This window comes from Cricetulus griseus, chromosome 4, assembly GCF_003668045.3.
Source record: "Cricetulus griseus strain 17A/GY chromosome 4, alternate assembly CriGri-PICRH-1.0, whole genome shotgun sequence".
NCBI lineage: Eukaryota > Metazoa > Chordata > Mammalia > Rodentia > Cricetidae > Cricetulus > Cricetulus griseus.
The window spans coordinates 11,513,030-11,526,197 of record NC_048597.1 but is presented as its reverse complement, the minus strand read 5'-3'; the positions used below and the strand labels follow the sequence as shown (position 1 = coordinate 11,526,197).

General features: G+C 39.3%; 1 protein-coding gene across 1 annotated transcript in view; it reads right to left on the bottom strand.

Annotated features, from left to right (window-relative positions):
• The window catches only part of Cyyr1 (cysteine and tyrosine rich 1), an 88,701-nt gene that overhangs the window by 5,198 nt on the left and 70,335 nt on the right, over window positions 1-13,168 (bottom strand). Inside the window, exon 3 of the mRNA XM_027412360.2 lies at window positions 5,026-5,183. Within this exon, the coding sequence (XP_027268161.1) occupies window positions 5,026-5,183 (158 nt within the window). The remainder of the gene's footprint in view (window positions 1-5,025; window positions 5,184-13,168) is intronic.

Here is a 13,168-nt window from a genome sequence, read left to right as displayed (position 1 = left end):
GTGTGTGTGTGTGTGTGTGTGTGTATGTGTGAGTGTGTGTGTGTGTGTGTGTGGTGTGTGTGTGTGTGTGTGTGAAACCAAAAGTGTCCCTTCTTCAATCACTGAGACAGACTCTGTCACTAGGACCTGGAGCTTACCATTGACTGGGCTAGGCTAGCTGGCCAGCAAGCCCCTGGGAGCCTATCCTGGTACACAAACACATGCCACCATGCCTGGCTTTTTATTGGCTGCTGGAGATTCCAGTCAAGTCCTTCCGCTTGAACAGCCAGCCCGTTATCATCATCATCTCCTACAGCCCTAACAGTGTCCACTTCTCACAGAAACATGAACTGTTGAGAAGCTAGTTGCTGCAGGCTCAGGGGATTTTTCATTTTGGGGAAGGAAGAGGAATGTAAGACTCTTATCCAAAGGAGATGGATGTGAACAATACCCTCACATTTGTCTTTAATTAGAAATTTGATTTTTGCATTGTCAAGATGATTCGAGGTGATAAAGGTGATTGCCTCACAGGGCTGGCAACTAATTCTGATCCCCAGAACCCACAAATATCTGAAAGAAGACAATCCATTGCACAGAGTTGTCCGTTGATGTCCCCATAAGGTCCATAGTTATCAATCCACCCCAATATCTGCTACCATTTCTGGCCACTAAAGCATCCATGCGAGCCTGCCTCTCATCCCTATGACATTTATGCTTTTAGTTATCCTTTTCTCCCCCTTGCCATTAGCAATTATAATACTATTTTGTAAATATTTATTTTAAAGTATGGTTTCTGCTTTTAATTTTTCTGGACTACCCATTCCACTAAGCTTGGACATCATGTTGGCTTCCACCATAATGAGGGCAAGTTAAAGAAAACAATTTAAATTTATATCACCTCTCCTTTGTCTGCTTGTCCTTTATTAGCTGGTATTTACGCACCATTACTCAAATGACTCCTTTTCATCTATTGTTCATGCTCCTATATCATTCTGTCCCTATAATAACCATGGTGGGAGGGATGACTAAAGAGAGACATGTGTGAGTCTTCGTATCAGGATGCCAAGGCATGGACCCCTAGGAATTAGAAATTTCCCCAGGAATCTCTAGTTGAGAACACAAGGCTGAAGCCTGATCTCAGACAGAGGAGGAGCATGTCTCTTGGAAAGAGATTTCACACAATTTTGACAAGTTGTGATGACACCTTGTAGGAGAGACAGAGCCAAGACAAGAATGGGTCAATGATGTGTTGGACAACACCTTAGCAGGGCTGCACTTATTTAATATCAGCCTCAGGTCAGGTGCCTAAAGATGGACTGATGGTGAGTGAGAAAGATCCTTGGCTCCCTTTACTTGTTCCTCTTCCCAGTGTGGTCACAATGAACAGATACCCTTGTTTTGCTTTTCATTATTGTCTGTTTAATTGGCCCACTGAGGGCTGATGGCTGAGCATATCTTGTTAAGGCTGCCAGGGCACAGGCTCTGAATGTAACAACACTAGCAACATGACTGCCTGGCAGCACCCAGGCTCTGACTAAGTCCAACATTTAAACTAGCCTGTATCTGCAAGTAGGAGCTCAATGTGACTAGACAAGAAAACAACCATGCAGACTGATCTCACTTCTTACATGTGTTGGCCACTGGTGTTGCTTAGAAAGCACATATCATGCTAGGCATTTCATACATCCCACTTTAAGAGATGGGTTTCATGCTTTCCACATTCTCTTTCACCTCAAGTGTACTCTTATCCTGCTTTACTCTCAGAAAAAGACTAGGTTCTTATTTCACTGAGAAAATAGGAGCAAACTGAAGAAAAGATTGTCATATCCAACCACCAAATGCACTGCCTCTAAGTGAGGTGTCTGTTCACCAGGAAATGGAGTTACAGGGGGTTGTGATCTGCCATGTGGGTTTTAGAGATTGAACTCAGGTTCCCTGGAAGAGCAGCCAGTGCTCTTAACTCCTGAGCCATCACTCCAGCACATAGTGTTGATATCTCAGTGATGGTGGGGGATTTTAAAGGCTATAGGCTGGCTGTTTCATGGAGCAGGAAAAAAATGCAGATAACAAAGAGTAAAGCTCAGACTCTCTGGAGTTGTGAAACAGTGAGAAGACTGCAGTCACACCTATTAAAAAAATACCAAACCATAGAATATTTCGGGAGACTGGAAGACAACTGCGATCAGCATCTCTTGTCTTCAACATCTTCCAGCTGGCATACCACTGTTAACTAACCAATCATAGTGGGTTTGAGATACAAAAATTTTTTTCTCAAGGAATGTATGGTCCCTGCAAACAATGCTTTGCAGAAACCCCAATTAAAAAACAAACAAAAACATCCTGAAACAACTCTGATTCACTCTACTCAAAAACTTGATTGCTTCACCCCCCAACAACTTAACAAGAATGTTGTCCAACTTGAGATTGCTAGATACTTAGATACCTTCTCAAACTAAGGTTCAAGACATGAGCTCCAGATAGAGTGTTATTACATGCATGGAGTTGTATTATCCTCAGAGGAGGACATGCAAAGGAACTGATTCTCCAGTATAAGTGGAGCACAAAATAGATGTCTCAAACCTCAGGCAAAAAACACATGCCTTTCCACTAAAGTGACATTTTAAAATCTTCGAATGTTGGTGCTGGAGAGATGGCTCAGTGGTTATGAGTGCATACTGTTCTTTAAGAAGATCCACATTGGAATCCCAGCACCCATGTCAGGAGGCTCCCCAGGAATCCAGTGCCTCTGCCCTTTGTGGTACCTGGCCATTTAACACTCCATCTACACACATGCACATAGATAAAAATTTTAAAATCTTAGTTATATTCATAGTTTCAATTTTCAGAAACACAAAATACAAAATTCCATGAAATAACTACAGCTACTTTTCCAGCACCATATCTGCCTGCATGTTGCCATGCTCCCCTGCCATGTGGATAATGTGCTAAGTCTCTGAAAGTGTAAGTAAACCCCAATTAAATACTTTCTTTTATAAGAGTTGCCATCGTCATGGTGTCTCTTCACAGCAATAGAACACTGAATAAGACACTGTTTTAAAATTAACTTTAATTAAACCTTGTCTTCCTTTTTTTTTGATCAAGCAAATGTGTACCTAAAATGTCTACCTGCAAAATAGTTCCTGCCTTCTCTCCAATTAATGTCTCTGTTTGACTTTCCTTTGTTTTCTTAGATTATATATTGCCATGGGGAGGTGGGCATTGGTGGAGTGATGAATAAAACGTAGTTTCATCTATAGTTTGTTTAGTATTCATGCCTTTATACTATCCACAACAATATTATCAGAAAAATAGGAAAATCGAAACTCACAAATTGTTTTTTAGTGAGTAAAACCTATATAATCCTAGGCAGAACTTTAGGACAGCTTCCTAGATATTGACAAATGACAAAATCAAGTCTTGTGAGTTGTGTTAATTCACCAGTCAGGTTCACCGAGTCATCACTATGGGTCAAGTCTTGTTTCACATGTTTGGAACAGAGACATAAAAGAAAATAGACTAAGATTCCTGACCAATAGAAGGAGATCGATAATCAGTAGGAACATATATGGTCTCTTATAAGATGAAAACCACCACGGGGGAAAAAGTGGATCAGAAAAAGGAAGAGTCCTGGGGTGAGAGGGAGCCAATTGACTTTTAAGTCTTGAATGAAGTGAGCAAGGCTAAATTTTAGGCAAACCCTGAGATAAGAGCTCTCCTTTGTGTTAACAGAACCACAAGGGACAGACTGATGGAGCCAAAGTGGTAAGAAGTGAGAACTGCATAAGGGAAAGGATAATTCTCCAAGTGCTTTGGGCTCTCAAAAAGAAGCATTTGTCTTTTGCATTGGGTAAGATGAGAAACCACTGGCTTTGGGTTTTCTGTAGGGGAAATAAGGTGCCATTGGAAGATTCTGAGTACAGAAGCATGATATAGCCCATCATCCACTTTTAATTTTTTTATTTATATATTTTGGGGTGGGGTTCGAGACAGGGTTTCTCTGTGTAGCTTGGGAGCCACTTTGTAGACCAGGCTAGCTTCTACCTCACAGAGATTCACCTGTCTATGCTTACCAAGTCCTGGGATTAAAGGCATACACCACCACCTCCATAGGTAGTGACACACTTCCTACAACAAGGCCACACATACTCCCACAAGGCCACACCTCCTAATAGATCTGCCCCCCCATGAGCCTATTGGAGTCATTTTCATTCAAGCAGCCATACCCACTAAACTTCAGCTAGTACTATCCAAATGTATATGGACATGGGAAACCTGGAAGTATCCATATCCTCACAGAGGAATGATTCTCCCTATCTCCCGACTCTCAATTGCTCTTCAGTAAGGGATGGTGCATGGAGATCATCTAGCCATCTATGTCAGAATTTGAACATGAAACTACAGTTGCAGTGAGTTCATAAAACTGCTCACCTTTTATATGTTGTATGGCACATATACAAAGTGACATAGAAAACCTGAATCTGATTTTCTAATACAAGATGAAAGACTTTGTGTATAGAATCTCTTGCGCTCAATATACTTATATAGAACTTCTAGAAGATTCTCGACATGTATTTGTTGAATTATTAACGTATCATCTTTGCTCTTTATTGAGAACTTTATTATTTCGAAACTGTACTTCATGTTTAGTGAGGACGCTAAAAACTTTCTCCACTACTTTTCCTAGAGACATTTGTACCTACTGCCTTAGATACCAGTTTATTGAGACAGATCGTGCATTTTCTCCATAATTACTTGTCAGAACTCATTGGCAGGTAGACACAGTGGGTGTGAACTGTCTATTTATCTTAATTCTGGCTGACTGGAGATTGCAGTTAATGACACCATTGAGAGTATGACTATATTTAAAGATAAGATGAATTGTTTCTTTTCACCAAGATGTCTGTTCAAAGCTACAGCTTCGATCTATACTTGTTTGGGAGTACCCAAGAAAATTTAAGATTATTTCAGTGAGTCTTTCAATACTTCTTGAAGGAGTAGAGCCTGAGAAACCCGTTTTGCCCTTCAAAAACAAGCCTTGCTGCTTACCCGGGTAAGAGGAGATGGCGTTGATGTGGGCTGCTCTGATGACACCCACCCGGGTCCCCCGGTTATTCTTCATGCACATGCAGATGCATATGGCAATCCCTGCAATGACCCCCATGATGAACACAATTCCAAACACGATGCCAGCAATTGCAGTGCCCCTGGGAAGGGAGACAAAAGCACATCGGACTCAAAGGTGTGGAAGGGATTGAGCCTCACATGTTTCTTCACTGTTGTGCTTGAAGGAGAGTGTTTTGTTTATTTAAGAGAAATCCTTGAATGAATCACGAAAATGGTTTCTTGTATTCGACAGGTAAGAAAAGCTGAAGACCTGTACAGAATTTTTGTATAGCACACTTGACAAACTCACTGTTCAGATTCTGGTTCTAAAATTTCATAAATTTGGAGCTAGAGAGAGAGTCCAGCAGTTAAGGCTGCATACTACTCTTCTAGGGGACCTGGATTTGGCTCCCAACATTCAATAAGGCAGCGAATAAGCACCTGTAACTCCATCCTGAGGGATTCATCACTCTCTTCTGGCCTTGGCCGTCAGCAGCACTCACATGTACATACCCTGCCACAAACACACATGTACACGCAGAAATCTTTTTAAAAATTTATAGATTTATAGTAAATATGCTTACAAATAGTAATCTCTGCTTACAAAATAGTAATCTAAAATTAATAACAATCTAAAATCATTTGATATGTACTTAAATGGCAAAAATTATGTATATTGAGCAAGGAGAATATTTCAGTAAAAAAAAAACTTAAATTCAACTGAAAATATATTCTTAATTAGAATGCTTTATAGAACAAAGTTGCTTTTTCCTCATAAAGAAGACTAAATGAAACATCTGTGCTTCCCTCCATATTCTCAGAGGACAGGACAACAAATAAATATTCCATTAAATTTAGGAGCAGTGTCAGCACAGCCTCTATTTCCACTACGGCTAATGGTTTTCTCCAGAAAGCATTAGCTAATGCAGCAAAACCATGTGAAAAAAATAAAACAAAACTGTAGAAGACACTCGATATTACTATTGTTTGTACACAACATGGTTTGCAGCATCAACATTTGTCAGTGTTTTCAGAAGCACTTCGTCTTTACCAAAATGAAGAGCCTGACTGGGCAGTGTCATTTCGCTCAATGCCTCCCTGGAAATCCAGCACAGTAGTGCATGCATAAACATTATAACAAGGGTACTCACCAAAGTGACTGAAGTCAAGTGGGCATGATACTCACGATAACTTCCTAGCAACAATGTGAACGTAAACCCCAGTATTAACAGATACTGTAAACATTAACAGGGTATCTGTGATACCCTGGGGAGACACTGTATTTTCATGAGCTCAAGTTTTGAATGCATACCTATCTGTTGTTTTGTAAATATGAGGCAATGAAGGCATTTTTCATGCTCTAATTTGTAGGTTCTAACCAAAGCAACCATTTGCAACTTTCGGCTTCATTGCTGAAAATAACTATAAGCCTATTTTTAATTTTTTTTCAGTCTCATCTAGAGGTAGCTTTTACATGCATGTTTCCTTCATAATCAGTGTCTTCAGTTAAAATAGTTAGCAGTATTTATATTACCATTGCACTGAACCTTGCTGGGCCAAGCAGAATACTGTGGTAACCTTGATTTCTCTTACAACCCATTTTAAGGAAGTTCTACGAGTTTAATTTTTCCATATACTATTGCAATTCCTTGCCCTGCCCAGGGTTCCTTGAAATTTTTCACACAATTAGCAATAACTTTCATTTTCAAGCACAGTAAAAACACTCATCTATATTGTCCTGTTTCCATGGAAACCTCTGGAACATTCTACTAACTCAGGTTGTGTGAATCCAGAGCTCTTTTCCTTTCTACCTGGATTCCAGGTCCTTGGATTTAGGACCATGCTCCTGAGTGGCTTAGTATGGAGGAATCTGAAAGGAAGTTGTGTGACTGAAAATGACTTTATGTAGTATCTTCCCTTGGTTCATATAGGCTATTGTGTTAGTTCTACTATACAGCGAACACCTCAGATGATTTACTGTATAAAAAAGAAAGGTTTATTTTGGCTCATGGTTTCAGACATCTCAGTCTCTGTGTGCTTCTTCTCCATGCCTTTGAGCCTATAGCACAACAGTACATTATGGTCGAAGGGTAGAAGGGAGGAAGTTGCTCACTTTCTGTCAGTCAGAAAGCAAAGTGAAGCCTGTGAGAGTTCTATTCCATTGACCCAATTTCTTTCTACTGTTGTCCAGATTTTTATGGTTCCAGAACTTTCCAGTAGTGTCACCCAAGCACTGGGTATCTGAGAAGAATACTTTGAGAGACACTCATCTACACTCTTGAAGCTGTGCATGGAATTTTGAAACAAAACATAGTTTCTCAGAATCTTGGTGCCTTGCTCATTACCCTCTAGAATGTGGTACTGTCCCATGGGAATTCTATAAATCCTAATTAGTTTGCTGTGTGTATGTGTTTTCTGTTCTATTTTTCTGGAAATCTTTGGCATTTCTATTAGTAGTCTAAAATTTCCTAGTGTAGCATGATCCAGAAAGAACTTACAGTCTCCTAGGATTTATCCTTTTTAAAGGCTGATTGTTGCCTGTTCTTAAACTCCATAAATCAATAACTTCTCCACTCTTTAACATGTCTTACCTTCTAGAATCTGTTCTTTGATAAACCTCTGCTCTTTCTTAACTCCTTCTCTCTCATTATTACTGTGTTTGTCTTTTTTAAATACAATGTATGGAAATTCATTTACTCAATCTTTCCAAGTCTTAACTGACTTCATAGTTCAGCTCTTACAGCTCAAGTTTGTAACTGCCATGCCAAACAGTCTACTATGTTTCTTGTATGTTTTTGTATTTATTATTATTTTATTAAATGATGTCCTGTTCTCCTCTCATAGATGTATATTTTGGTTCAAATTTTCTTTTTCATTTCTTTCAAAACCTCTTTCCAGCCTCTTTTCTCACCTCCTAGTATACTGATACCATAGCCTTTGAAGCTTTGTGTACTCCTTGCATTTCCTCTGCCCTCTCTGAATTCCTTTCTTTGAATTGTTCAATTTGATCGCTCTCATGTTTAGTGTTCTACTCAGTTGTCTGGTCTTCCTTGAATCCTTGCTACTTTGTTTAGGATGTGTTTAAAGTCTGTTGACCAAAGGCACACATATTGGGAGCTCACTCACTCTCATAAATGTGGAATGTGAAGAAGTAAAAGGAAGATCCCAAGGGGAGGTGGTTAGATCTTTGAGGGTGCACCCCAAGAAAGGATTAACAGAGTTTCCAGCCCCTCCAGGAGTTCCCCTGTTTTGCTATGTAATTATTCCCTCTCGCCTCTCTTCTCTTCATAATTCCATCTGTACTAATGTGAAAGACACAGCTGGATGGGGTCTTGCTGAAGGTGGAGCCATGCTGTTCAGACTTTTGGATTTTAAAACTGTGAGATAAACAATGCCTTTTCCTTTTTTCTTTGTAAAAGCATGGGTATTTTGTTGGAGAAATGGAGTACAGACTAATAAACTTTTCTACCAAAAAAATAAAAAATAAAAATAAATAAAATGAAAGGTTCTAAACAGCCTCTTGCAAGTTTAGTGAGTAAGGTCAGAAGCCAGAATTTGACAAATGAGACATGTTCTGTCAGTTTTCATTTTTTTTTTCTTGATGAGTTTCGTTTTCTCCAGAAAAAAAAAACCAGATTTTTATTTTGTTTTGTTCTTGGAGAACATGAATCTGCCTGGAAATTCCCTAAAGCTTAGACTTTTGCTAAAGAGGTTTTGAATTTTCACAGGGTCCTCATGATTTTACCTCAGAAACTCAATCTTGTTCTGTTATGACTGCTGCCTTTTAGCTTTAAAACCACAGCTTCTGAAGCCAGACTACCTGCTAACTGCATCTTGGGCATCTCCAACAAATTGGGCAGCCTCTCTCTGCCTCAGTTTTGTCTTCTTGAAATGACAGCCGTCTTGGTGCTTATCAGCCTTTACTGCCAGATTTCTTGTCATGGATTTGTGTTCATGACTCATTTGACAGATGAGTAGATTCCTACTGCCAGTGAGCTGTGAGCATCTATCTCACATCTCCTATGATTAACTCATAGTCTCCATCTCAATGCAAGCTATCTCACAAACCAAAACAGTTGGAATGTTGGAAAGGACAGTACGTGTGTGTCATGTTGTATGATGCTCCCTGAGTGTTTTGAGAACACTTATGTTTCCACAGTGTAGGTTGGGATGTTAATATGTAAATGCTACCTAGAGACAACTAAACAGCCCTAGATTGCTTAAAAGCCTATTCTTGCACCAAATGACCCTCATGTGCACTTTGAAATCTTTAAGTGCTCTGAAAAGTGAAAGTGCAGACAAAAGACCTAAGCTGGTATTGCCCAAAAGACATTTCATCTCTAAGACTCTTCCTTAACTCACTTAAAAAAAAAAAAAAAAAAAAACAGAAAGCCACCGAGGAGTCCCAAACACTTTTATTTCTTCCAGGGATTTTGATTTTGCTATCAAATCAGAAAGGTTGAACAGGAGGCAAATTTGGAAGTGTTCCTATTAACAATTAAAGAAAGGCTGGGTCTAGTCATTTAATAAATACTTCTCTGCAGAGAGAAAGATTTGTAGGAGGAGGTAATTTGAAGGAAGAAAATGAGAAATTACCTGGAAATCTCCTTTGTGTTATAATTTCTCAGTTTTAAATAAGATTAAACTGGGGGGCTTAATTTATGCTCCCGAAATAATCAATGGCTCAATTATTTAAGTTAAGAGTCTCCAAAGTGTGTGTTCTGCAAGCTGTTAAGATATCAGATTGGAGCAAATTCATATTCATTAATCCTTTCTAAGACAGAAGAAAGTGGGAGCTGAGTTTCGTTTTGTCCCTGTGTGAAAGTTCTGGCAAAAGTGCATCCTCCTAAGATCATGTGGGTTGATACAGCAGTGTGCTAAATGAGGCTGGTGGATTTTCCTAGATTAAATCATAATTTTGCTGTCCTTGGTGTTTTGCTGCCCATGAGCAACTGTAAGTTAGTGCCTAAGACATGTGAAGTATACAGTCTGTAGTACCATTTATCCTGCTACCAATTGAAACAAAGAATAAGCACTGCAATATTCTGTATTTAAATAACTTGGTCAGGAAAGAGAGAAGCTGTTTGCCTGGAAGGTTCAGAATCTTTATTTCTTGAAAAATCTTTTAGGATTTCTTTTTCCTTGAAAGAATGCTTTGTAAGGTGAGCATGTATCTTCTCCCTTTAAGTTTTTGTGTTGGAATAGTTATAAATTTGGGGAAACTATAAAACTGATGGAAAGGTCTGGTGTGAGTCTCACTCACTTTGCTCCAATGCTTGCCTGTTAGGTAACTGCAGAATAACAGCCAAATGAGAAAACTGACATTGGGCTAAAGACTGCAGAGTTCTATGTCAGCTTAACATATATATGCATAGAACCACACGAGTACCATAGCCAGCAAGGGGCAATAGTGCCCCTGTTGCAATAAATCTTTCTGCTGACAACCCGAGCCCCGCTGCCATGTGGGCTCCCAAAATAACTAACTGGGGTGTGTCAGTCCAGGATGTGAACTTTGTGCTTAAAAGTTCACCCTGAAAAATGCTGGGGACTTCACCAGGGTTCCCAACACCCAGTGTAGCTGCTGGGTGTTGGGAACCCAACAACACCAACAATAGAAATAAAGACTTTCTATTGGCTTGAACCCATGTCTGAGTGGTCTTCTCTGGAGGACACTTCACAACAGGAATGAAGCTCTGAAAGTGCCAGCTCCCCTTCCCAACACTTTATCCATCCTACACATGGTTCTTTCTGATAATAGCTACACCAATAGCAGCAAGTATGTGTTTCCTTGAGTCCTGGGAGCTGTTCCTACAAATGTCTAAGGCCATAGTGCGGAAGAAAGGATGCTTTGTAGCCAAGGCACAGGGAAATGTTGATAACCCCAGAAATGGAATTTGCATCTGGCATCTGAGGCTAGGAAAATCTTATGGGACCGAGTATCTACCTTGAGGAATCTGAAGCTAATTCCAGTTAGTTAATATGACAATGGAATGACATTGTAGGACAGAAGGGTATGGTGGCCCATGTCTATCTCCACATCTAGACTGGAGGATTAAACTTCAAGTTCTGCCTGGGCTACATAGTGAGTCAAGACAGCCTGGGTGACCTAGTGAGATTTGTTCTCCAAATAAAACTCAAAAATAAAGTGATGCTTAGGAAAGTTCAGCAGGCAATTCCATAGCATGGGGGAGGCCCTGGACTCAACGCCCAGTACTGTACACTCGCGCACTCATGCATGGATGGAGTATGTGTGTGTGGAAGACAGTACTGTACCCTCGCGCACTCATGCATGGATGGAGTGTATGTGTGGAAGAGGAATAGAAAGTCTTATATTTCCTTTATCTTGTTAAAAACAAAACAAAACAGCGACAAAACTCAACAACCCTATAACTAAATTTTTGATTAAAAGTTTATACCAAAATGATAGTAGTTTACAATTTTGAGTGTAAATGGGTCTTAATAACAGGAAAGTCGCTTATAACCGGGCTCAGAGATAACACTTTCTACTCCCAAAATAGCTTCCCCTGTGTTTGATAGAATCTGATAATATGCTGTGATAATATTTACAAGGCACATTTTCTAAGCTCAGCTTCACCACAGCAATTTAGTACAGGTATCTTGACATTATTTTCCTATCAAGTGATATTTATGTAAAATAGTAAATATAAAAAATTGTGTAACGTATTTCCCTTCCTCTCTGACATGACTCAATTTGTAAATACATATTATAATACAATATAATACAATATTTATGACTATTCTGTGTAGTAATTTAATGACATCAATCACAGCAAGGTAGGAGAGTAAAGAGAAGTCTTAGAAAGGCAAAGGCCTTCGTGAAAATAGGAAGATTCAGAAAAAAAAATTCTGTTAGGAAAAACCTTTCATATAGACATAAGAATTTCGGAGAACTGTTGTGAAAATCTTCTCTTGGAGTGTGTGTGGGGGAGTGGCTGGCTAGACAACATCTACCTCCCCTCTTTCTGAGTCCTCATGACAAAACAAAGAATAATTGCACCAAAGTCCACTGGGAAAGCCAATAAGTTTATGGCATTATTTATAGAGCAATGAGTGAGGAGTTAAGGGCAACAGCATGGGACACCTTAAAGCAGCCACAGTGGAGGATCTGACTCCATCATGGATGATGACTTTCCCACACTGGGAAGGTAGAGCCCCTTCCATAATTCTTTCCAACTTTCCACTTCTGGCCCCTCCCTGAAGCCACATGCACTTAGGACAGAGTTGCCTTCAACTGTTTGGACAGAGGACCGTATATTTGGATAAGGGTTCCATGACCCTTCCAACCGTTCATTCACTGAGAAAAAGCCAATAATCAATCCTAGCTGTGAAGATCCTTGCCAGGTGAACACAGCTGAACTCATGATAATGGTGCCATTATGATGGAAGCAGAAGATGCTTCTGTATAACAATAGCAATAGGTAATTTTTTTAAAAAAGAGAGCTTGCTGGAATTTTCACAAGAATAAATTTAAAATGAGTTCATTTCTTATTATAATATAACAAATGGAAAGTGAATCAAATTGTTTAGTTTAACCTTTTCTTGTGGAAGAGAGCATTAAATGGCCCAACTTCTTTATGACAATTTATACATGATGCGATAGAACAATGCAAAAAAATCATATTCCAACAGCAGAAGAAAGTAAGACTTATACAGAAAAAGAATGAAGTATGATAAAATTCCCCAGTGGAATATTCTAATTACCCAGTACTCTGGGGGTTTTGAACAATGCCTTACAGTAATATCCTTAAAAACCAATATTTTAGCAATTTATAATAAGATATATAATTTAATAAAGTTTCAGATTCCCTAATGTAGAAGGAATGAATTTATTTTCTTCTATGATGTTTTACTAAATCATCAGTGTGTTATAAGACTAGGAAGAAAGTGTCTGGAGCCATTATGCAGCAGTCAAGTGCACCTCCTGCTCCTGCAGAGGACCCAGGTTCAATTCCCATCACCTCAAAGTGTTTGCAATTCTAATGCTGAGGAATCCATAAGCCTTTTTTGGCTTCCACAGGCAGCTTCATGTATGTGGTGAACACACACACACACACACACACACACA